Source organism: Mesoplodon densirostris, chromosome 8 (genome assembly GCF_025265405.1).
Source record: "Mesoplodon densirostris isolate mMesDen1 chromosome 8, mMesDen1 primary haplotype, whole genome shotgun sequence".
NCBI classification, from domain to species: Eukaryota; Metazoa; Chordata; class Mammalia; order Artiodactyla; family Ziphiidae; genus Mesoplodon; species Mesoplodon densirostris.
This window is the reverse complement of record NC_082668.1, coordinates 27,054,245-27,080,175: the sequence shown is the minus strand read 5'-3', so window position 1 is coordinate 27,080,175 and position 25,931 is coordinate 27,054,245. Positions and strand designations below refer to the sequence as shown.

The 25,931-nt window shown below is 38.8% G+C and overlaps 1 protein-coding gene across 1 annotated transcript in view; it reads left to right on the top strand.

The window, feature by feature from the left end:
* Positions 1–25,931, top strand: part of CPS1 (carbamoyl-phosphate synthase 1) — a 134,288-nt gene that overhangs the window by 90,283 nt on the left and 18,074 nt on the right. Inside the window, exons 26-32 of the mRNA XM_060106069.1 lie at positions 4,011–4,205; positions 4,618–4,685; positions 6,356–6,431; positions 12,311–12,388; positions 14,774–14,881; positions 24,262–24,351; positions 25,757–25,927. Of these exons, the coding sequence (XP_059962052.1) occupies positions 4,011–4,205; positions 4,618–4,685; positions 6,356–6,431; positions 12,311–12,388; positions 14,774–14,881; positions 24,262–24,351; positions 25,757–25,927 (786 nt within the window). The remainder of the gene's footprint in view (positions 1–4,010; positions 4,206–4,617; positions 4,686–6,355; positions 6,432–12,310; positions 12,389–14,773; positions 14,882–24,261; positions 24,352–25,756; positions 25,928–25,931) is intronic.

Genomic DNA, 25,931 nt, shown 5'->3' with positions numbered 1-25,931 from the left:
ATACTAGAAATGCCAAAATCTCCTTCCCACTTGTTCTTTTTTTTTTTTTTTTAAGAGAAAATGTTATAGTGATATATCCCTTTGGCTGCAGGCATTTTTTTTTAAACTTTATAAAGAGTAACCCTTTAAACTGAAGTCATTAATTCCTTATGATTGTGCTCATGAGTTCTGCTCCCTGAGAAGAGATTTGCATTTTTATCTTTTATGTTTTGGTGTGTGAGTGTGGTACATATATACAATGGAATATTACTCAGCCATAAAAAGGAACGAAATTGGGTCATTTGTAGAGACATGGATGCATCTAGAGACTGTCATACAGAGTGAAGTAAGTCAGAAAGAGAAAAACAAATATCATATATTAACGCATATATGTGGAACCTAGAAAAATGGTACAGATGAACCAGTTTGCAGCCAGAAGTTGAGACACAGATGTAGAGAACAAACGTGTGGACACCAAGGAGGGAAAGCTGCATGGGGTGGGGGTGGGGGTGTGATGAATTGGGCGATTGGGATTGACTTGTATACACTGATGTGTATAAAATGGATGACTAATAAGAGCCTGATGTATAAAAAAATAAATAAAATAAAATTCAAATATTCAAAACAACAACAACAAAAATACCTGGCAACATATTTGATACCTTATGATGTCCCTGTCTGATTTGAGTCCTGATTATACAATTTTTCTTGCTTTTATGATGTATAAGTTACTGGATCATACCCCATAGATATGTACTCTGCTTAATGATTTAATTCTCCTATTTTTAACACCTAATACCATATGTATATGTAGACAATGGTACCTCTGTGCTACAGCTTGAGTTAAGTGAATGAAAGATCAACAGACATTAATTAGTGACAGGCAAAACCCATCAGGTAGTGCATCACTCTAAACCAGGATTGGGGTTCATTCCTAGCATTTGGTTTAATTGTAATTAAATATAAGCTTAAGATTCTGTCTGAAATGTTAAAAATGTTTTACTAAAATGCATATTACTAAAAAATAATGCATGATCAACCTCACTGACAGAATATAAATAGTGGAGGCTTGTAAATTAGAGATAATACATTAAATTACAAAAATCAAGGCTATTTTTTGATGCAGTAAATGCTATTTCTGTTAGTAAGGCAAGTTTTCTTACATTGTATTCTGTCAATAATACAGCATTTAATTTGTTTATAAAAGTAAGGACTGACCAAAGAGATTAGTGTCTAAGGGAAATTGAGATGTTCTAAAATAAATTTGAAGAATTTTCTTTTCATTCCTCACTGCTAAAAATAAATTTCAGGTTAAAGATTATTTCAGAAAGGTTTTTGTGCAGTGATACCTTAGCTTTGTGATATCAGGTTTAAAAAACTAAGAAACTAAGCTGGGCAAAATACTACAAACAAATCTAGGTAACATCGATAGAACTTTGGGACACTAATGGAATTACTTTAGGCCTGAAGTATTTGGAAATTTGGGAAACAAATCTGAATTTTAGAATGTTTTATTTCAGAAAGTTACTTGAAACTATTTGTGTGATTGTATCAATATGTATGATAATAATTTATCTGTGTGGGATACCAGATTCTCTTCCCTAAGTCCCTACAAGTTCTGTGCTTGGAGTTGGGGCCAATTTAAGATAAAATTCTTCCACAAAACTCTCATCTATTAACTTCATGCCATAAATGTTCTCTTCTACTGAATTCTCTTTGCTGTACAGGCAAAACCTGCACAAACCATCACACCATTACTCTAAAACATTCCTGTGGATGTGATTTGTCTTCCAAATGATGTTCTTTATTTCTGGAGGTCAATGATGGGAACAGGGTTTTGCAGTGAATGTTTTTCTATCTACCACTTTCCAAAAAGAGTGTTTTAGAAATTGCTCTTCTACTAACTTCTAACATTCACTAACTTTGAAGCCAGCCAGAAAAACAGGGTTAGCTTCAGATTCAAAGATTTGGTATATTAGGTAAGCATAACTGCTTTACAATATGTAGAATTGAGTTCAAGTAAGTCTGTATTTGCTAGATAAGAAAAATGGGCAAGTCATTTCACCTTCATCAGGCCTCAGTTTATTTAACTGCAAAATGGGGATAGTAATAACTGCCTCAAAGTGATAACCATGACCATGAAAGTCAAAACATCGTCTAGGGTATATAGTAATGTACTTAATAAATAGTAACAGTGCATATTATTATTGTTTTTAAATTTGTTGATTTATTGAAAAATAAAAATCAATTCCATAGAGTTATTTTTGAAAATATTGATATATTTATTACTTAGAGCCTTTTTATTCAACTGTAAGTACCTGTTTAGTCCAATTGACTCTGATATTTGCTAACTGGCTACTTCTCCCTTAATTTTAGAATTTATTTTGAAGTCTTTCACATAGAGACTTTTCTATATATTTAATTGAGGAATTAGTTTCTAGGCTTCTAAAATATTAATGCTGCTAATAAACTAAAAATAATAAGCAAATAAAAATACTATAGTTAAGAGAATAATAGTTATTAAAGGTTTTGCAAAAAAAGGATATTGAACATAAAAAATGATGATAGAAGCAGTTTAAGTGTACTTATAAATATGCAGAAATGTGGACTGTTGTTTTCCATAATGTTTACAATGAATTTAAGCACTCAATTGCAGGGTGTTTGCTTAGGCAGTACGTAATTTCTCTTATCAGAGAGAAATGAGCTTCATCCCTCTAAAAAATATTTCAGAATAATTTCAAATAATGCCAAAATACATTTGGCACATATGTATTACTTCAGCAACTTTCATTAGTAGGTCATTAAAGCAAACACAAAGTACGCCCAGATCAATGGCCTATCAGATATTGTAATATTTTCTAATATAAATAATAATGTCTTATTTATAACTTATAGTAACACCTTTAATGTTTATTATCTTATTTGATCTACATACATAGGAACCTTATGAAGTAGGCAGGTATTATCCTAATTTTACAGACAAGAAGATTGAACCTCAGGGAGAGTTTCACAGAGGGAACCAAGAAGAGGAGGGACTTAAGTCCAAACCCAATTCCCCACCATCCCTCTTTGGCTCACCCTCACCTCTATACCACTAGTCTCAAGAAAATTTGAGATTTGGTGCGCTTTTAAGAAAAAAATCTTGGAGTTTTCACTGCTCATAGGAGATTAACGATTCAGGGACTGCTTATAAGGCAAATAGTAAGGAAATGGGAATTAAAATGAGTTCTGGGTACTGTAGACAGGTACCAAGCAGCAATAAAGGAGACAGGATGTCACAATGAGAGGTAGGATTTAGACTGGACTTTAGGGATGGTTAGAAAATTGATAGGGGAAAGGAGAAGGGAGAAAGGAAACAGGCAGGGAAAGATTACGTGGAGGTGAGAAAACTTGCTGGTGGGAATGCACGAAGGTGGGGACAGTGAGTAGGTAGTTTTCCTGGGGCTGACAGGAGTGATCATAGATAAGATTGGAAAGTCTTGATGGCCCCAGTGGTAATGAGTTGACACTATATCCTTTAGGCAAAGGAAACCTTTGGAGAACTCTGAGTATAGGAGTAACTTGGTGAAGCAGTCTTTTGAATGATTAATCTGAATGTGAAGTGCTGGGGTGGAGAGGAACAGCAGAGGGGAATGTTAAAAGGAGAGATCTGTATCCATTTAAGAAATTACAACAGTAGTTCAAGAATTAGTTGATTATAATGTAAAATACAGGATGGAAATGTTCATTGACTTGATTTTCTTTTAATTGCCACACATGTAAATGTCACATGTTTACATGCAGTTGTATGGAAGTCGTGCACAGTAATCGCGTGTAGTTTTATGGGAGTCTTACAAAGATTTTAGCAGGTAAGTGCCTGGAAAGTCAGGACTAAATCCGTTTACCTCTTTGTGGCATAACAATATATCCATTGATGGGAATAATGAAAATATCACAGTCATGTTCATTCAGCATTCTCGGGAAGGAGACAGAGGCAGTATTAGCACAGTTGTTCATTATCCAGTGGCTGATGTCGAGGACATATTTTTCAGGCATGTGGTGGCTGTATCATATCAGTCGGGGGCCAGATTCCAAACAACCTGGCAGTCCCCCTGTACAAGAACGGTGTCAAGATCATGGGCACGAGCCCTCTGCAGATCGACAGGGCTGAGGATCGCTCCATCTTCTCAGCTGTCTTGGATGAGCTGAAGGTGTCTCAAGCGCCATGGAAAGCTGTTAACACTTTGGTAAGGAGAGAAACACGAGTCTGTTTTTAATGTTCCATTTTGAAGAGTCATAACCTGAATGTTAACTACTGAAGATGCTAACTGCAGGGCAGAGAGGATGCACTATGCTTAGTGAATTTACTTTAAAGTTGCTGAATTTCCATGATTGCAGTTATATGCTGGTTATAAATTGATAGGAGTATTCTCACTGATTCCAACAATGAAAAGAAGTTCAAACTATTTTTGAACTAGACTTGATATTTAGAATTAGAAACTAGAAATTTTATGTATTTTGGTGTCCAGTTTACATTTTAGTGGTGTCTTTTGAGAGAAAGAAGTTGGGTTACCACTTGTTCTAACGATACTAATCTGCATTTTTATTGAATATTTTAAACTATTCATGCATTTTGTTGTTGTTGTTTCTATTAATTAGAATGAGGCATTGGAATTTGCGAAGTCAGTGGGCTACCCCTGCTTGTTGAGACCTTCCTATGTTTTGAGGTAATATATTGTTTTCTAAAACTATTATTTAAAAGTCAGGAGACACAGAACTGCATTCTGTATGCTAACAGCACTAGGCTTTGATGCGTAGTAATTTGTAAATCCATCGACAGTCCCCATACCAACACAGCCAGAGTGAAGACCTGTGCACAGTTCTTCAGCCTAATGCTTTTCCTTCAGGGAGTGACAACACAGTGTCTCCAATCCTACATCTTAGAAGCATGGCTTAGGGCATCTCCTTGCCAAATGGAGGAGGATAGCTTTACATTAGAGAAGAGGACAATTTAAAAAACCAAAGAGCAAAAACAAAACAAGCTTGGGATATCTCTCACCAGCATCTGTTCTCTGATACCCAGAAACAACAGCTTATCTTTGACTGTTGTCAGCACCTTCCGATGGTGCCTATGGTTTGAATTTTTTTTTTTTTTTGAGATCAGATTTTTTAAATGAATGAATTACAATGTTGGAGTACATGGACAGTGTCTTTTATAATAAACTTTGAAACTAAGTTCTGTCATCAAAGGAGAAGTCGTCAACTGTCACTCTCTTCAGATGTTACCACATGTAAAGAGCTGCTTCACTGAACAGGGGATAATAAGAGAAACGTAATTTGTTGTGCACAATTTGAACGAGTAAATGGAATGAGAGATGGGATCCTTTAAAATAATGAAAAATTTCAAGTGACGTGGGAGACTTTCCTTTTTATTTAAGTGGCATTTTGTGTAAACCACAGTCCAATACTACTGCTTCTCTGAGGTATTAATGTAAGTTAATTTAAACAACACAGGCATTTAAGGGGGGATCGCTCTGACTACTGTGCTCTCTCACATCATTGCAATCCATATCTTTCTTTTAGTTCCCTATACTGTGAATTATCAGCATCATTAGGACCTTAGCCTTCATGTCTTAAATAGGTGAAGAAATTGAAAGCTCTTCAAGCATAAAATTTGCAATATGGTAGAAAAGGTAAAGAAAAAGTTACTTTTAAAAGGAAGTGGAAAGTGATATTTTTCTTCCTTATTTCTTCCCTTCTGCTTAGTCTTCCTTCTTTCCTCCCCCCCATCCCACTCCGAAAATGCCAAAATTCAGAGTAAATTGATTTCAGATAGTATTCTTTCTCAAGAATTTGAAAAGACACAGCTGAATACATTTCAGTCAGATACCGTACATTATATTTGCAAATGTTACTAAAAAATTGATTCTTTAGTAACCCAGCTGAGATAGTAGAATGACTTGCTTTGACAGCATACTTGTGGGTTAAGATCAGCTATGGGTAATGAACTCTGAAGACACAAGTTTAGAAAGCTAGATCCTGGGGTGAATCCTGTTACAGTATAAGTGTTACCTGGAACCAGAAGAGAGTTAAAACAATAAATCAGAAAGGCTGAACCTTGGGGATGTGCCATTGCTAAGAGCTACCATGGTTCCCTTTGGGCATTATCACATGTCTCACCCCCCCCTCCTCGTCCCCAACTTTGGGGACGTTTTACTTTGGTTGATTGTCCTGTTGATTACATAAAGTCTCAATGTAGAAAGAGACACCTTCTTACTTAGCCTAGTCTGGAACTAGAGGCTGCCTGGAACTGTTCTGAGAAGCAATCAATTCTAGCATGCTTTACTTCTGAAGTGGTAAAAGAAACTGACCTCCTTTTTTTCCCCTCCTTACCCAGTGGGTCTGCCATGAATGTGGTATTCTCCGAGGATGAGATGAAAAAATTCCTAGAGGAGGCCACTAGAGTCTCTCAGGTAGCGTCCTATTTCCTTCTGGTGACTTTCACCTTTTCTGTTAATTGCTACCTTGTTTTTATGTTGTTTTCCTTTGCACAGGATGTTGTTATGATGTTTTTCCTTTTTTCTTCTACCCATTATAGTCCTAAATATAGAAATGAGAAAACACATATGCATTTAATTATACTTGGATCCTTAGGGTTAGTGGAAGAAGAGGAAGACCAGTGAATATTTGATCAGAACAGTGATTTATATGATTTTAGTCTCCAAGAGCAAGGCTGCATAAGCACAAACTTGTCTGTTAATGAGTTAGATGCTGGTCAAGTTATCCATGGGATTCCCAGCCTCAAGGGCAGCCCAACCATTGTCATGAACAAGTGAAGGCTTCCCTGATTTTTAATTCTCACACCTGGAGAGACTTTCTTTGCCTTAGTCAATCCTGCAACTTCAATAGTAAATCCCCTCACTCACCTATTGATTTTTTTCATTTTGGTACATTCCATTTGTAAGTTAATAAAAATGTTTATAATTCTGTGTTCACTCAACCAGCTTTCTCCACTGCCCCAGCTTTTACTTTCTCCTTCGGCATTACCTCAGTGTAATCCATTTAAGATTTACCCCGTGGGGTTATTGATCTGCAGACCTTGTACTGTAGAGGATAAAAGTAATGCTTTCTTTTTAAAAGCTTTCAAAAGCTAGATAGGGCTAAAAGGAAAAAAAAAAAGAGAGAGAGAGAGAGAAAACACAACTCATAGAGAAGAGTTTGATGTTAGGCAAGTGGAGTTGGGAGGGAGCCAAAGAGTGAAATCAGAGGCCTTTGAAAGAGGAATAAAGAGCACAGATTCTTCCTGCGCACATGAAGCTGGGCTTCGTTTCTGTGTGGCAGTTGCTCCCCAAGGAAACTTGGTCAGTGAAAAGAGTGCATAAGGATAAAGAGTGAGAAGAGACAGAGTATAAAGAAGAAACCAAGTGGATTTTGAATTCACTTTTGTGTAAAAGATAACTGAGGAGGGACTCTCTCCAAAGGGCCAGTTTTCATTAACATGCTCTGGAGTGAGATACTGTCCTCTTCTCTATCTCACTCCCTGCAAGGGGTCCTGCCACACTCATCTTTTGAGAAACCAGCAGCCTGACCCAGTTGGTCTCATGTGAGTGATGAGGCAGGTGTTCTCTGTCTGGGACAGTGGATCTTATAGGGCTTCTACTTGGTAGAATATTTTAAAAATATTTTTTTCTGCTAGCAAGTGGATAGAATCCTTACAGGGCCAAAGTTTTATAATAGAGATGTCTTAATGGAGTACTTCTGGTTCAAGTCTCGCCATCAAACTACAGCAGAATCTGGGATTCTCAATTCAGTGAATCTAGAGTAAAACTAGCCCCCATTAATCATTGATCTATTTATGTATCCATTCATATTTAGCACCTGCTATATAATGACATTGTTCTCAGTATCAGGGGTTACATTCATGAAAAGATAGTCTCACAGAAGACTCTCTTTACTAGGGATGTCAGACATCAAATAATTATAATTAAATATGATGAGCATTGCAATAGAGAAAATACATGATGTTGAAGGAGAGTGTAAAAGTATCGGGGTCCAGTCCCTGAAGAAGGGACTTTTAAATTGATTCCAAATGGTTGATTCAGAGTTAAAAGGTTTACATTGTGGGTGTGAGTAGGAAGAAAGAACAGCATATGTAAAGGCCTGAAGCTGAGAAAGAGCATGAAGTTTCTAGAAACTGATAAAGCATTCACTTATATGGCTAGGATGCCAAACCTCGTGGGTAGTGTTGATTATAACGATGGTAGAAAAGCAGAAAAACAAGGAGCAGATAAAAAGAACCTTGTCAGTTATATACTGAGGTGGATTTTAGTCATATTTTCTGAATACTGAATCACTATGCTGTATACCTGAAACTAACACAATAGTGTAAATCAACTATACTTCAACTAAAACAAAAAGAGCAATAAAGTTAAAAAACAGAAAGATCACTCTTCTATAGTATACAGAGTAAAATCTGGGACAAGTCTGAATTCATGGAAGGAGGTTAGGGGGGTGTTGTGTAGCTCAGGGTAGAGATGACAGTGCCTTGGATCAGAGTAATGGTAGTAAAGATGGAGAGAAGTGCAAGTGTTCTAGAAATATTGAGAATGTGTATTGAGGTTGTGAATGGATGGAGGTGGAGTGTGAGAGGATAAGAGATGATTCTTGATTTTCTGCCTTAGCTGGATGGACAGTGGTACCATTTATTGAAACAAGGAACACTTAAGGGAGAAATTTTAGAGGGGGAAATCATATATGTAATATTTGACCCTTTGAATGTGAGATGCCTGTGAGAAGTCCAAGTAGAGATGTTCTGAAAGCAGAGGGTTATATAGAATTGGAATTGAAAATCAAGATCATGGCTAAAGACAGAGATGTAGATATAGATTTGGAAGTCAATAGCATATCATTGTAATTGAAGTTTTGAGATTGGAAGCAATCACCTGGGATAGTATAGAGGAAAAGGAACAGTTAAGACAGAGGTGAAAGGAATATTGGCATTTAATGGCTGAGCAGGGAAGAAAGAACCACAAAGGAGCCTGAAAAAGAAGTATGAAAAGGTGATCATGGACACCTAAGGAAAGAAGTGCTTTAAGAGGGCCAACAGGGCCTCCCTGGTGGCGCAAGTGGTTGGGAGTCCGCCTGCCGATGCAGGGGATACGGGTTCGTGCCCCGGTCTGGGAGGATCCCATATGCCGCGGAGCGGCTGGGCCCGTGGGCCATGGCCGCTGAGCCTGCGCGTCCGGAGCCTGCGCGTCTGGAGCCTGTGCTCTGCAACGGGGGAGGCCACGACAGTGAGAGGCCCGCATACCGCAAAAAAAAAAAAAAAAAAAAAAAAAAAAAGGGCCAACAATGTATAATGTTGCTGAAAGACTGAAATTTATTAAGAAATTTTCTTCCTCAACATATTAAGGGCTATTTCATAAATGTGTTCAATTGGCCAGGATGGAGGATGCTGTTGTTGCCCACCTCAGATCCCTTTACCTGTGAGAGCACCCATTCCCCAACTGCTGTGGTAGCTGATGATACCTCCCAGCTATACTTCTCAGGATAACTATTCTCAGTCACATGGGAGCCTCTGTCAACCAGTAGGCAAGATCCCTCACCTTACCACCCCACGCTCAAAATGCTGGACAGTGACTGCCCTTTGCCTCAAGATGGGACTTACTCTGTGCTGCAACTCAGAGCTCCCTCTGTGGTAAGGCCAAATCCAGTCCCCACTGAGACCATGAACTTCCTAGTTTTTTCCTGCTGCCCCATTCTGCTTTTCTCACTCCCTCAATAAATCACTTGAACAAGAACCCCTGTCTTAGGCTTGGCTAGAGAGACTAAGACAGCTGTTAAACTTTATCTTTGTTTGCAGTTATATTGTTATTATAATATATGGAAAAATTCCCACGTAAGTCTCAACACAGCTCTACCAGGCCTGCCAACAGTAAACATCCAATATTTTAAAAAAGAGGAAACAGAGATGAAAAAAATTTTCCATGTCCGATTGGCCTTGGAAGAAAAGGAAGTGGGGAAAGTTTCTTCATTTAATAATAAATTTAAGAAGAGAGAAGCTTATTTATGGCTTGAGACATTGGTTATTTTGAATTTTTTTACAAAATTCACTTCTATTTAAAATGTTCTATTAAAGGAGATAAGATATATTACATTTTTTTAACTTTTTATTTTATATTGGATATCGATTAACAATGTTGTGATAGTTTCAGGTGCACAGCAATGGGACTCAGCCATACATATGGATGTATCCATTCTCCCCCAAACTCCCCACCCATCCAGGCTGCCACATAACATTGAGCAGAGTTCCCTGTGCTATACAGTAGGTCCTTTTTGGTTATCCATTTAAAATACAGCAGTGTGTACATGTGGATCCCAAACTCCCTGACTATCCCTTCCCCCAATCCTTCCCCCCTGGTAACCATAAGTTCGCTCTGTAAGTCTGTGAGTCTGTTTCTGTTTTGTAAAAAGGCTCATTTGTATCATTTCTTTTTAGATTCCACATGTAAGGGATATCATACAATATTCCTCTTTCTCTGTCTGACTTACTTCAGTCAGTATGACAGTCTCATGGTCCATCCATGTTGCTGCAAATGGCATTATTCCATTCTTTTTAATGGCTGAGTAATATTCCATTGTATAAACATACCACATCTCCTTTATCCATTCAGCTGTCAATAGACATTTAGGTTGCTTCCATGTCTTGGCTATTGTAAACAGTGCTGCAGTGAACATTGGGGTGCGTGTATCCTTTTGGGCCATATTTTTCTCCAGATATATGCCCAGGAGTGGGATTGCAGGGTCATATGGTAGCTCTATTTTTAGTTTTTTAAGGAACCTCCATACTGTTCTCCATAGTGGCTGTACAAATTTACATTCCCACCAACAGTGTAAGAAGGTTCCTTTCTCTCTACACCCTCTGCAGTATTTATTGTTTGTGGATTTTTTGATGATAGCCATTTTGACTGGTGTGAGGTGATATCTCATTGTAGTTTTGATTTGCATTTCTCTAATAATTAGCGATGTTGAACATCTTTCCATGTGCCTCTTGGCCATCTGTATGTCTTCTTTGGAGAAGTGTCTATTTAGGTCTTCTGCCCATTTTTTGATTGGGATGCTTCTTTTGATGATATTGAGCCTCATGAGCAGTGTGTAAATTTTGGAGACTAATCCCTTGTCAGTCACATCATTTGCAAATATTTTCTCCCAATCTGTAGGTTTTCTTTTCATTTTGTTTATGGTTTCCTTTGCTGTGCAAAAGCTTTTGGATTTAATTAGGTCCCATTTGTTTATTTTTGCTTGTATTTTAGATATATTATATTTATCACATATGCATAAGATGATAAACTCCAAGGTAGTGGCCAAAAGGAATTTGTGTTCAGAGCAAAAAGACATGTTCAGAGAAGCCTTCAGGGAGGAGGTAGCATTGAAGCTAGGCCTTGAAGGATGGGTTGAAATTTGAAAGATGAAGCTGACGAGAGAAGGTGGAGTGCATTTGTGGAAGAGAGGCATGGAGACAGGTAAAGGCAGGGTCTGGTAAGAAAACAGCAAGTGGTGCTGGTTGCTGGTGCCTGGGGCAGGGGAGAAGAGATGCCTAAACCCTGGAGGCCTTCATTCAACCACTTCTTTTAGTCTGGAAAAGCACCTAGTGATCAAGTTGTGGAGGGCATTGCAGCACTGTCGTGAAGGAACTGAGTGTGGGAAGAACATCAAGAATAATAAAGGGTCTGAAACAGCTGAGAGAGGGAGAACATTTTAAGATTTATATAGAAAAATGTTTGATTTTGCAGTCACAAATGTCATACTTTAGAAATGATTTAAAGCATGTCAATTCCATATAAATAATTCCATCTTTGGCCTAATAAAACTGAAACAAAATGCTGCTCTCCTAAGTTCATTCACAATTCGCATACAGAGAACTAACTGAGGACATTGTAGTGCTTAGAAAAGATAAGTGTATGAAGAGAGAAAAAACCTGAACCAATGCTGATATATAATTATAAATAAAATAGAGAGATATTTATAACTCTGGAGACAGAAAAGGAACCTCATTCTGCCCTCTCCTTAGCCTCCTCTTTTCTCGAACTCACCTAGAAGTCGATGTTTGAAATTTCAAAACTTATGTTCAATTCACTGAGAACTGAAAATCGGAGAAAGAGTTCCTCTTCCTCACTCTTAGCAGAGAATGACTGTGTTCTTACCAAACAAACTGGCTAATGAGTTTGTGTCGTATGTTGAGCATTTTTTTTTCAAGTATTGCCATGGTACTGACTTAAGGTACACGATTTACTTGACCCCATACATGTAATTTCAGCTAAAGTTTCTGCCCTTCTGTTTTCCTCGGTGACAGGAACACCCAGTGGTGCTGACAAAATTTATTGAGGGGGCCCGGGAAGTGGAAATGGATGCTGTTGGCAGAGATGGAAGAGTAAGTGCTTTATGTCCCACCCCCGATTCCTGCCTTCCCATCAGAATTATTTTCTTGGCAATTTAGAAACGTAACTCAGATTAGAGTTCGTGATTTCTACACAACAGGTCTCTAAAAATAATGGACAAGCTGCTCAGTCAAAAAAATTGTTCCATTTCACTGACAATTCAGTTGATGTGTCATGGGTATCATATCTTCTGCTTTTCATACTGTTAGAATTCCTCTTTGATGATATTAAAAATTATCGTCCTGTACTCGTTCTTTTTGAATAGATTTTCTCTCTCATTTTCTTTTGTCTTTGTGTTTCCTTTTTTGTTTCAATGGATATTAGAAAAACATCCAATACTTTTCTTTCTGAAGTTCCTAATTGAATCCCTAGTTTTTCTTCTCTTGATTTTTCTATCCTTCTCCTTTTTATTGGGTTAGTAAAAGCAAAACTAAACAGAGTAGGGTGGATAAAGATAATAACATGAAATTGGCTTACCATATCACATCTTGTATCACTAATACAATGAATGCCTCCAACTTCAGGGAGAAATGAAAGTATAAGAATTCTTTCCTTTAGTTTTCAAGTTGTACTAATAAGGCATGTTAAAGCTTCTTTTGTTTCTTTGTTTTGGTCTTTTTTTTTGGTCTTCCAGATTAACAGTTCAAAGCAAGGTTGTTTCAAAAAAATACTATATATATAGTAAGGATGACCTCTTATCCTATAATCTAGAGTTTAGACACCCTTAGATATCATTTATTTCAACCCCTTACTCCCCAAGGATGAGAATTTTCTTCACAGCAACCCTGGAAAGTGGTCATTTGCTTTCTGTTTAACTCTTTTGGTTATACAGAGCATAAAAAGTTGTGAGATGACATATATATTTTTTTGCTTTTGCTTTTATTTCTTGGACATCTAATATATTCCTTCTCTTGAACTAAGATCTACTTCCCTAGAATTTTCATCCCTGACCTGCTGGTCTCCAGAGTTATGGAGCATATGTATTTGAGACTGAGGTATAAAACAAGAGGAATGTGATCATACCAATGTGGAAGTGGAGAATGTAAGACTGGCCTACAGACATTTATATTTTTTCAAATATTGTGCTGGTAAAGTAATGCTGGTCTGTTGGCCTGATTTGGTTCCATTTTGCTAGGACATGCTCTTGCCCTAAGATTCTCTTAGACCTTGACCATTGCTTATCATCCTGGACTCCTTCTTTTGGAAGTGTTCCAGGTTATTCACGTAACTTTTAAACAGTCACACTCAGAAATGGACCTAGTACTTCAGACATATAACTTTTTTTCAGAGTTCTGTGAGGTGTTGCCTCCCCATTTCTAGATAGTATAAAAAATTTGAGCGCTTACTCTGCACTAAATATCATGCCAGACACTGTTTATGTATTCTCCTTTATCCTTACAAACATTCTGTGAGGCAGATACCATTGTTATTCCTATCTTATCAGAAACCAAGGCTAAGGAGATAAAGTATCTCACCCAGGTCACAGAACTCATAAGTGACAGCAGGAGTACTGGGACTCAAATATCACTCTACTTTAAATCATCTATAAATCTGATAAACAAATCTTCACTGTAACTTATTTAAGTCTTTTACAACCACCCAATTACTCTCCCCCACTCTCAGCTTTATCATTTTCCAAAGACACACATACTGTTAACATTCAGGTTATTGTGGTTGAGACCATAAACTTTGCAATCTGACAGATAAGTGTTCAGAATCCTGACTTGGTCACATAGCAGTCACATGTACTTGGGTTATTTATTCTTATATTGCCTTGGTTTTCTTACCTCTAAAAGAGGACAAGAATATTCTCCTCTTGCGTCCTTCCTGTCTCAAATTTCAGTTTAAAGATCTCTTGTAGGTGGCTGGTTAGCTCAGTTGGTTAGAGTGTGGTGCTGATAAAGGTCTCTTGATCTTTAGATCTTACATTTTCTTTCTGATCCACCTAAGTGATGACATTTACCTAAGCTAGATATTGACCTCTCCCATCTTTTCTTTTCCAGTGTTTAAAACTTAACCTGGAAGGAAAAGATAAAGCTATCTCCAGTGCCCCCCAAATGCTTTAGTTTCCTATCCATTTTTAAAAGTCATTATGAGTTGGCTTAGTTGCCTTCTTTTCCTGGTATTAATACCTATTCTAATCAATGGAAGAGGGAGGTAAGCTTTCACACACTCTCAGCTGCCCTCAGAGGTGATCTGTCACTGAACAGGGAGGCTTGGTGAGGCTACATTTGCAGCTCTTTCTACTCCTCTCATCAGAGACTTAGCAAAGAAACTGCTCAATGCTGGAGGCATCTGTTAGAATTAGGGGGATGGGTCAGGCAGTAGCCTCATTGAAGAAGAGCTGACACTTCTTTTGCAAATCTTCTTTTGGCCAGGTCATCTCCCATGCCATCTCTGAACACGTGGAAGATGCAGGTGTCCACTCAGGAGATGCTACTCTGATGCTGCCCACACAAACCATCAGCCAAGGAGCCATTGAAAAGGTCATCATTTATAAATAAAACTGGAAGGGGGAAAACGATTAAAAACATTTTTTTTTAATTGGGGCTGGATTGTGAAGGGTCTTTTTTTATTATGCATTTCCTTTTTTTGCTTATAAATTTATGTTATTTATTTATTATTTTTGGTTGTGTTGGGTCTTCATTGCTGTATGCAAGCTTTCTCTAGTTGCAGCAAGCAGGGGCTACTCTTTGTTTCAGTGCTCGGACTTCTCATTGTGGTGGCTTCTCTTGCTGCGGAGCACAGGCTCTAGGCATGTGGGCTTCAGTAGTTGTGGCACATGGGCTCTAGAACGCAGGCTTTGTAGTTGTGCTGCACGGGCTTAGTTGCTCCGTGGCATGTGGGATCTTACTGGACCAGGGCTCAAACCCGTGTCCCCTGCAGGCGGATTCTTAACCACTGTGCCACCAGGGAAGCCCATTAAAAATATTTTTTTAACTAGGTAGCAGTAGGACATGCCCCAGGTAAAATTTAATTTTGAGGGGAACTGCCTCCTCTGAGTCTGCTAGGTATTTTAAAGATGACAATTTCCTTCACTGCCCTTCAGAGCCCATTTGGTTGTATGCTAGTGCAGTGGTTCTCTAACTGTATGCATCATAACCACCTGGGGGACTTGTTAAAATACAGGTTACAGGACTCCATCCCCAGTTTCTAAATCTGTAGTTCTGAGCAGGCCCCCAGAATGTGTATTTTTATCAAGTCCCCATGTGATGCTATTGCTGCTGGTCTGGGGACCACATTTGGATAACTACTGCTGCAGATGAGTCTAATGTTTGGGCCACTTACAGGTGAGCAGCATCTAAAGCAATGTTTCTCCGTTAGAAGCAGGTATGCAGCAGTCACGTGAGAACTTTCTAGAACCTATGCTTTCACTGTCTGCCCTTACACTCACCTCAAACAGTACTTTATGATATGTCTCTTTCAAACCCTCTTTTGGAACCACTGCTTTAAAGACCTTTCCAGTAATGATGACTCTGCCTCAGTACTCAATATGCATGCTAGGTGTTGTCTTTGAGGCTGTCGTCTTTTTCTTTTTTTTTTTTTAATCAGTCAACACATGTTTATTTGCGTACATTTTTTTAACAACTTTATTGGAGTATAATTGCTTTACATTGTTGTGTTAGTCTCTGCTGTATAACAAAGTGAATCAGCTGTACGTATACATATATCACCATATCACCTCCCTCTGGCATCTCCCTCCCACCCTCCCTATCCCACCCCTCTAGATGGTCACAAAGCACCAAACTGATCTCCCTGTGCTATGCAGCTACTTCTCACTAGCTGTCTATTTTATATTTGGTAGTGTGTATCTCACTTCGTCTCAGCTTACCCTACTCCTTCCCCGTGTCCTCAAGTCCATTCTCTACATCTGCGTCTTTATTCCTGTCTGGCCCCTAGGTTCTTCAAGAACTTTTTTTTTTTATATTCCATATATATGTGTTTGCATACGGTATTTGTTTTTCTCTTTCTGACTTACTTCACTCTGTATTAAAGACTGTAGGTACATCCACCTCACTACAAATAACTCAATTTCATTTCTTTTAATAGCTGAGTAATATTCCATTGTATATATGTGCCACATATTCCTTATACATTCATCTGTCGATGGACACTTAGGTTGCTTCCATGTCCTGGCTATTGTAAATAGAGCTGCAATGAACGTTGTGGTACATGACCCTTTTTGAACTATGGTTTTCTCAGAGTATATGCCCAGTAGTGGGATTTCTGGGTCATATGGTAGTTCCATTTTTAGTTTTTTAAGGAACCTACATACTGTTCTCCATAGTGGCTGTGTCAATTTACATTCCCACTAACAGTGCAAGAGGGTTCCCTTTTCTCCACACCCTGTCGAGCATTTATTATTTGTAGATTTTTGATGATGGCCATTCTGACTGGTGTGAGGTGATACCTCATTGTAGTTTTGATTTGCATTTCTCTAATGATTAGTGATGTTGAGCATCCTTTCATGTGTTTGTTGGCCATCTGTATGTCTTCTTTGGAGAAATGTCTATTTAGGTCTTCTGCCCATTCTTGGATTGGGTTGTTTGTTTTTTTAATATTGAGCTACATGAGCTGCTTGTATATTTTGGAGATTAATCCTTTGTCAGTTGCTTTGTTTGCAAATATTTTCTCCCATTCTGAGGGTTGTCTTTTCATCTTGTTTATGGTTTCCTTGGCTGTACAAGAGCTATTAAGTTTCATTAGGTCCCACTTGTTTATTTTTTTTTTATTTCCATTTCCCTAGGAGGTGGGTCAAAAAGGATCTTGCTGTTGTTTATGTCATAGAGTGTTCTGACTATGTTTTCCTCTAAGAGTGTATAGTGTCTGTCCTTACATTTAGGTCTTTAATCCATTTTGAGCTTATTTTTGTGTATGGTGTTAGGGAGTGTTCTAATTTCATTCTTTTACATGTAGCTGTCCAGTTTTCCCAGCACCACTTATTGAAGAGGCTGTCTTTTCTCCATTGTATATTCTTTGCTCCTTTATCAAAGATACGCTGACCATAGGTGTGTGGGTTTATATCTGGGCTTTCTATCCTGTCTAATTGATCTATATTTCTGTTTTTGTGCCAGTACCATACTATCTTGATTACTGTAGCTTTGTAGTATACTCTGAAGCCAGGGAGCCTGATTCCTCCAGTACCATGTTTCTTCTTCAAGATTGTTTTGGCTATTTGGGATCTTTTGTGCTTCCATACAAATTGTGAAATTTCTGTCCTAGTTCTGTGAAAAATGCCATTGGTAGTTTGATAGGGATTGCATTGGATCTGTAGATTGCTTTGGGTAGTATAGTCATTTTCAAAATGTTGATTCTTCCAATCCAAGAACATGGTATATCTCTCCATCTGTTTGTATCATCTTTAATTTCTTTCCTCAGTGTCATAATTTTCTGCATACAGGTGTTTTGTCTCCTTAGGTAGGTTTATTCCTAGGTATTTTATTCTTTTTGTTGCAATGCTAAATGGGAGTGTTTCCTTAATTTCTCCTTCACATTTTTCATCATGTATAGGAATGCAAGAGATTTCTGTGCATTAATTTTGGATCCTGCTACTTTACCAAATTCATTGATTAGCTCTAGTAGTTTTCTGGTAGCAGCTTTAGGATTCTCTATGTATAGTATAATGTCATTTGCAAGCAGTGACAGTTTTACTTCTTCTTTTCTGATTTGGATTCCTTTTATTTCTTTTTCCTCTCTGATTGCTATGGTTAAAACTTCTAAAACTATGTTGAATAAAAGCGGTGAGAGTGGGCAACCTTGTCTTGTTCCTGATCTTAGAGGAAATGGTTTCAGTTTTTCACCATTGAGAATGATGTTGGCTGTGGGTTTGTCATACATGGCCTTTATTTTGTTGAGGGAGGTTCACTCTATGCCTACTTTCTGGGGAGTTTTTATCATAAATGGGTGTTGAATTTTGTCAAAAGTTCTTTCTGCATCTATTGAGATTATCATATGGTTTTTCTCCTTCAGTTTTTTAATATGGTGTATCACATTGATTGATTTGCATATATTGAAGAATCCTTGCATTCCTTGGCTAAACCCCACTTGATCATGATTTATGATCCTTTTAATGTGCTGCTGGATTCTGTTTGCTAGTATTTTGTTGAGGATTTTTGCGTCTATTGGCCTGTTTTTTTTTTTTTTAACATCTTTGTCTGATTTTGGTAACAGAGGGATGGTGGCCTCATAAAATGAGTTTGGGAGTGTTCCTTCCTCTGCCATAATTTGGAAGAGTTTGAGAAGGATAGGTGTTAACTCTTCTCTAAATGCTTGATAGAATTTGCCTGTGAATCCATCTGGTCCTGGGCTTTTGTTTGTTGGAAGATTTCTAATCACAGTTTAAATTTCAGTTCTTGTGATTGGTCTGTTCATATTTTCTATTTCTTCCTGGTTCAGTCTTGGAAGGTTATACCTTTCTAGAATTTGTCCATTTCTTCCAGGTTGTCCATTTTATTGGCATAGAGTTGCTTGTAGTAATCTCTCATGAGCCTTTGTATTTCTGCAATATCAGTTGTTACTTCTCCTTTTTCATTTCCAATTCTATTGATTTGAATCTTCTCTGTTTTTTTCTTGATGAGTCTGGTGAATGGTTTATTAATTTTGTTTATCTTCTCAAAGAACCAGCTTTTTGTTTTATTAATCTTTGCTATCGTTTCCTTCATTTTTCTTTTTCATTTATTTCTGATCTGATCTTTATGATTTCTTTCCTTCTGCTAACTTTGGGGTTTTTTCTGTTCATCTTCCTCTAATTGCTTTAGGTGTAAGATTAGTTTGTTTATTTGAGATGTTTCTTGTTTCTTGAGGTAGGACTGTATTACTGTAAACTTCGCTCTTAGAACTGCTTTTGCTGCATCCCGTAGGTTTTGGGCCACCGTGTTTTCATTGTCATTTGTTTCTAAGTATTTTTTTTATTTCCTCTTTGATTTCTTCAGTGATCTCTTGGTTATTTAGTAACATATTGTTTAGGCTCCATGTGTTTGTATTTTTTACAGATATTTTTCCTGTAATTTGTATCTAGTATCATAGTGTTGTGGTCAGAAAAGGTACTTGATACGGTTTCAATTTTCTTAAATTTACCAAGGCTTCATTTGTGACCCATGATATGATCTATCTTGGAGAATGTTCCATAAGCACTTGAGAAGAAAGTGTATTCTTTTGTTTTTAGATGGAATGTCCTATAAATATCAATTAAGTCTGTCTTGTTTACTGTATCATTTAAAGCTTCTATTTCCTTATTTATTTTTATTTTGGTTGATCTGTCCATTGGTGAAAGTGGGGTGTTAAATTCCCCTACTATGATTGTGTTACTGTCGATTTCCCCTTTTATGGCTGTTAGTATTTGCCTTATGTATTGAGGTGCTCCTATGTTGTATGCATAAATATTTACAATTGTTATATCTTCTTCTTGGGTTGATCCCTTGATCATTATGTAGTGTCCTTCTTTGTCTCTTGTAATAGTCTTCATTTTAAAGTATGTTTTGTCTGATATGAGAATTGCTACTCCGGCTGTCTTTTGTTTTCCATTTGCATGGAATATCTTTTTCCATCCCCTCACTATCAGCCTGTATGTTTCCCAGGTTTGAAGTGGGTCTTTTGTGGACAGCATTTTTACAGCTCTTGTTTTTGTATCCATTCAGCCAGTCTGTGTCTTTTGGTTGGAACATTTAATCTATTTACATTTAAGTTAATTATCGATATGTATGTTCCTACTACCATTTTCTTAGTTGTTTTGAGTTTATTATTGTAAGTCTTTTCCTTCTTTTTTTTTTTCTTGCCTAGAGAAGTTCCTTTAGCATTTGTTGTAAAGCTGGTTTGGTGGTCCTGTATTCTCTTAGCTTTCCTCATCTGTAAAGGTTTTAATTTCTCTGTTGAATCTGTATGAGATCCTTGATGGGTAGAGTAATCTTGGTTGTAAGTTTTTCCCTTCCATCATTTTAAATATGTCCTGCCACTCCCTTTTGGCTTGCAGAGTTTCTGCTGAAAGGTCAGCTGTTAACCTTATGGGGATTACCTTGTATATTATTTGTTGCTTTTCCCTTGCTGCTTTTAATATTTTTTCTTTGTATTTAATTTTTAACAGTTTGAGTAATATGCGTCTTGGCATGTTTCTCTTTAGATTTATCCTGTATGGGACTCTCTGTGCTTCCTGGACTTCTTTGACTATTTCCTTTCCCATACTAGTGAAGTTATGAATTGTAATCTCTTCAAATATTTTCTCAGTCCCTTTTTTTTCTCTTCTTCTTCTGGCACCCCTATACTTCAAATGTTGGTGCATTTAATGTTGTCCCAGTGGTCTGTGAGAGTGTCCTCAATTTTTTTCATTCTTTTTTCTTTATTCTGCTCTGTGGTAGTTATTTCCACTATTTTATCTTCCAAGTCACTTATCCGTTCTTCTGCCTCAGTTATTCTGCTATTGATTCCTTTTAGAGAATTTTTAATTTCATTTATTGTGCTGTTCATCATTGTTTGTTTGCTCTTTAGTTCTTCTAGTTCCTTGTTAAGCATTTCTTGTATTTTCTCCATTCTCTTTCCATGATTTTGGATCATCTTTACTATCATTATTCTGGAATCTTTTCCAGGTAAATTGCCAGTTCCTCTTCATTTGTTTGGTCTGTGTGTTTTTACCTTGCTTCTTCATCTGCTGTGTATTTCTTTGTCCTCTCATTTTGCTAAATTTACTGTGTTTGGGGTCTCCTTTTCACAGGCTGCAGGTTTGTAGTTCCCATTGTTTTTGGTGTCTGCCCCCAGTGGGTAAGTTTGATTCAGTGGGTTGTGTGGGCTTCCTGGTGGAGGTGACTGGTGCCTGTGTTCTGGTGGATGAGACTGTATCTTGTCTTTCTGGTGGGCAGGACCCCTTCCGGTGGTGTGTTTTGTGGTGTCTGTGACCTTATTATGATTTTAGGCAGCCTCTCTACTAATGGTTGGGGTTGCGTTCCTGTCTTGTTAGTTGTTTGGCATGGGGTGTTCAGCACTGGTGCTTGCTGGTCATTGAGTGGAGCTGGGTCTTAGTGTTTAGACAGAGATCTGTGGGAGAGCTCTTGCCATTTGATATTACGTGGGGCTGGGAGCTCTCTGGTAGGCCAATGTCCTGAACTTGGCTCTCCCAGCTCAGAGGCTCAGGCCTGACACCCAGCCAGAGCACCACAACCCTGTCAGGCACACAGCTCAGAAGAAAAGGGAGAAGAAAAGGAAAGAAATAAAAAAAATTAAAAAAATAAAAATAGTAAAATGCTATTAAAATAAAAATTTTAAAAATTATTAAATTAAAAAAATACTTAAAAAACAGAGAGCAACCAAACCAATAAACAAATCTACCAGCGTTAACATGCGCTAAAAACTAAACTAAGTTAACCGTATAAATCCAAAACTAGTCAGTCACATATAGTAAACCCCAACTCTACAGTTGTTCCCAGAGTCCACCGCCTCAATTTTGGGATGATTCATTGTCTATGGAGATATTCCAAAGATGCAGGGTACATCAAGTTGGTTGTGGAGATTTAATCCGCTGCTCCTGAGGCTGCTGGGAGAGATTCCCCTTTCTCTTCTTTGTTCGCACAGCTCCCGGGGTTCAGCTTTGTATTTGGCTCCACCTCTGTGTGTAGGTCACCTGAGGGCTTCTGTTCATCACTCAGTGAGGACGGGGTTAAAGTAGCAGCTAATTAGTGGGCTCTGGCTCACTCAGGCCAGCGGGAGGGAGGGGTACGGAGTGCGGGGTGAGCCTGGGGCAGCAGAGGCCAGCGTGACATTGCAACAGCCTAAGGCGCATCGTGTGTTCTCCCAGGGAAGTTGTCTGTGCATCACGGGACCCTAGCAGTGGCGGGCTGCACAGCTTTCCGGGGAAGTGTAGTTAGTGACCTGTGCTTGCACACAGGCTTCTTGCTGGCTGCAGCAGCAGCCTCAGCGTTTCATGTGCGTCTCTGGCATCCTTGCTGATAGCCGGGGCTCATGCCCATCTCTGGAGCTTGTTTAAGTGGTGCTCTGAATCTCCTCTCCTTGCACACCCCGAAACAATGGTCTCTTGCCTCTTAGGCAGTTCCAGAGTTTTTCCCGGATTCCCTCCCGGCTAGCTGTTGTGCACTAGCCCCCTTCAGGCTGTGTTCACGCAGCCAACCCCAGTCCTCTCCCCGGGATCTGACCTCCAAAGCCCGAGCCTCAGCTCCCAGCCCCGCCCGCCCCGGCGGGTGAGCAGACAATATTCTCGGGCTGGTGAGTGCTGGTCGGCACCGATCCTCTGTGTGGGAATCTCTCCACTTTGCCCTCTGTAACCCTGTTGCTGCTCTCTCCTCTGTGGCTCTGAAGCTTCCCCCCTCCACCATCCCCTGTCTCCGCCCACGAAGGGGCTTCCTAGTGTGTGGAAACTTTTCCTCCTTCACAGCTCCCTCCCAAAAGTGCAGGTCCTGTCCCTATTCTTTCGTCTCTATTTTTTTCTTTTTTCTTTTGCCCTACCCAGGTACGTGGGGAGTTTCTTGCCTTTTGGGAGGTCTGAGGTCTTCTGTCAGCGTTCAGTAGGTGTTCTGTAGGAGTTGTTCCACACGTAGATGTATTTCTGATGTATTTGTCGGGAGGAAGGTGATCTCCGCGTCTTACTCTTCCACCATCTTGGAGGTCCCTCTCTGTCATCTTAAGTAACTTGGGGATGTTCCTTTAGTCTTCTGGTATATGAGGTTAGGCTTAGCTTTTTTAGTGAGACTTTCCAATAATCCTTCCATCAGAATCTAGGCAGGCCTGTCTGGCTAGTTGTACATTGGACTGAATTCTGAAGATCTTACTTTGTTCTAAAATGTGAAAGTAGCAGGATGCTTTGTAACAGCAGCAACATAAAGGAACACTATCCTGGGATTTCAAATGTGCTTCAATTTTTTATATCAGGATAAATGACCTCAAGAACTCAGATTTTTCCAAATCTCTCAGAGCTCATCGTGTCATGGACTGTGCTTCCTTTTATAACTGACTGAGTTGCTGAACCACTCTTGTAAGAGTAATGAATGAGGAGCTCTTGGTTCCAGCAGTCAGTGCTCTCTCTTTGCTTGAGTACCTTCTATCTCTGGTTGGATACAGGAATTCCTATATGTGACATGCAGAGCCTCCCTGCAAGGGAACATGTTTCCTTCTGACCATAATATCTACCCTTGCAGTCTAGGGCAAAAGAAAAGCACATAAAAGAAATCTCTCTGGGGCTTCCCTGGTGGCGCAGTGGTTGAGAGTCCGCCTGCCGATGCAGGGGATGCAGGTTCGTGCCCTGGTCCGGGGGGATCCCACGTGTCGCAGAGCGGCTGGGTCCGTGAGCCATGGCTGCTGAGCCTGCTCATCCGGGGCCTGTGCTCCACAGTGGGAGAGGCCACAGCAGTGAGAGGCCCGCGTACCACAAAAAAAAAAAAAAGAAAAAAAAGAAAAAGAAAAGAAAAGAAAAGAAATCTCTCTGGTCTTTTTGCAGTACCATGTAATTTTAGGGCCTGCACTTCTCAGCAGGTAGGTCTTTAGATTCATACAGAGTTTGGACTGCAGTTTTGGTGCTGAAGCAACTAGACTGAAAGGATTCCATTTAGCCCTCAAAGTAAAACCAGAGTATATGACTGTAGGTAGATAGATGCATTTGGCAGAAAGATAATCCTGTAAGATTATTCATTCTTTTCCCTGCTATCCTGTTGTGAATATTTAGTACATTTGGTACAAATATTACTTTGTTAATAGAAGCCTAAGAATGGCTTCTATGATTACTATTACTATTATTATTATCAGTGGAGATGTAGTTCTTTGTAAAGAGAAATGAAAGAAATCTAAATTTAAGGTGCTGTATCTTTTTTGTTGGTTTGTTTTTAAACTGAGGAATGTTCTTTAGCATGATATCATTGTCCTTTTTATCTAGGTGAAGGATGCTACCTGGAAGATAGCAAAGGCTTTTGCCATCTCTGGCCCATTCAACGTCCAGTTTCTTGTCAAAGGAAATGATGTCTTGGTAAGAAATGCCAAGGCGTTTGAGAGGACACCACTGCTGTGTTATGTCATGTTGGTTTGTGTCCCTCTGGTACTTTTCTCTGTGAACACTGCCACAGAGCAGCTGAGACCCCTGCAGCTGATTATGTCTGAGTATGGGAGTTGCACAGCATATAATGCCTGCCTTGTTTGAAGGCACTGGCTCTTGGTGGCACTGATATGTCAGTCACAGCTTTGAAAAGCACTCTGATCCACTGGAAAGAAGATCACTGACTTCCAGCTTCAGTACACTATAGATGGATGCAGTAACTATCATAAAGTAATCTGTCCAGGTTACTGTAGAATAGTCATAAATTACATGTACTGAAGTTTACTTTACTCCTTTCTCAGAGAAGAAAGCTGTTTTGGATACCATTTACCAAAAAAATAAAAAATGTTAAGTCAACTAGGTTAGTCTTAGTTAATTTAGTTTATTTAATGTAACTAATCAGTAACCAATATTGATTCCTCACCTACTATGCAAAGTCATAAGGTGGCTACAGAGACGTATAGAGCCCAGTCTCTGCTCTCAGAGATCCACGATTTAGTGAGAACTGGGAAGAAGATGAATTTATAGATAACTATAACATAAGTTAGAATAGCTGCTAGAAGGAATGTACAAGTAAAGTGGTATTGGAGGCACAGAACAGAGAGAGCCTATCTATTTGTGTGTGTGTGTGTGTTTGTGTCTGTCTGTCTGTATGTATGTATGTATGTATGTGTGCCTGCGCATATGTGTATGAGCATGTATTTGACTGTCATATGCCTGATTTAGGGTGGATCATAAAAGATTTCAAGGAAGATTTTGTAATTTGAGCTGGGTCTTAAAGAATAGCTGGAATTTTGACAAGTAAAGGAAGATAGAAAGGACAGTACACATACAATATCTATGGGGAAATTTGGCGCATTTTAGGATATAGTGACTATTTCAGTTTATCAATGACCAGCTGATGATGACTAGTTCAGTTTATTATTTTTCCAGGGAAATCATGGAAGGTAAACTTGGTACAAGATAACATAGAGGGGTATACTGAGGCAAGAGGATAGAAGTCTTTCAAGGGCTAGACATTAATCTCATGGCCAGTAGAAATCCACTGAAGGCTTTCTAGTAGGACTGTGGCATTATCTGAACTCTGCATTAAAACAAATCTGTCAAGAGTGTGTGGGGATGGAAGTGTGGAACGGGGATGGGAAAAAGTCAGAGTTCAAGGATACTGACGGAAAGGAAACCAGTTAGCAAAAGTCAAGCAGTGGGGAGAAAAGGAAGAGGCTGGCAAAGCAAGACTGGGCCCCAGTAACAGCTGGAACCAAAGTGTCCAGGAGCATATTAATATTGTCATTGTCTCTCACCATCCTTTCTCTTCTTTTGAATTTTGTTATCTCTCCAGGTGATTGAGTGTAACCTGAGAGCTTCTCGATCCTTCCCCTTTGTTTCCAAGACCCTTGGGGTAGACTTCATTGATGTGGCCACCAAGGTGATGATTGGAGAGAACATTGATGAGAAACCCCTTCCAACATTGGAGCATCCCATAATTCCTGCTGACTATGTTGCAATTAAGGTAA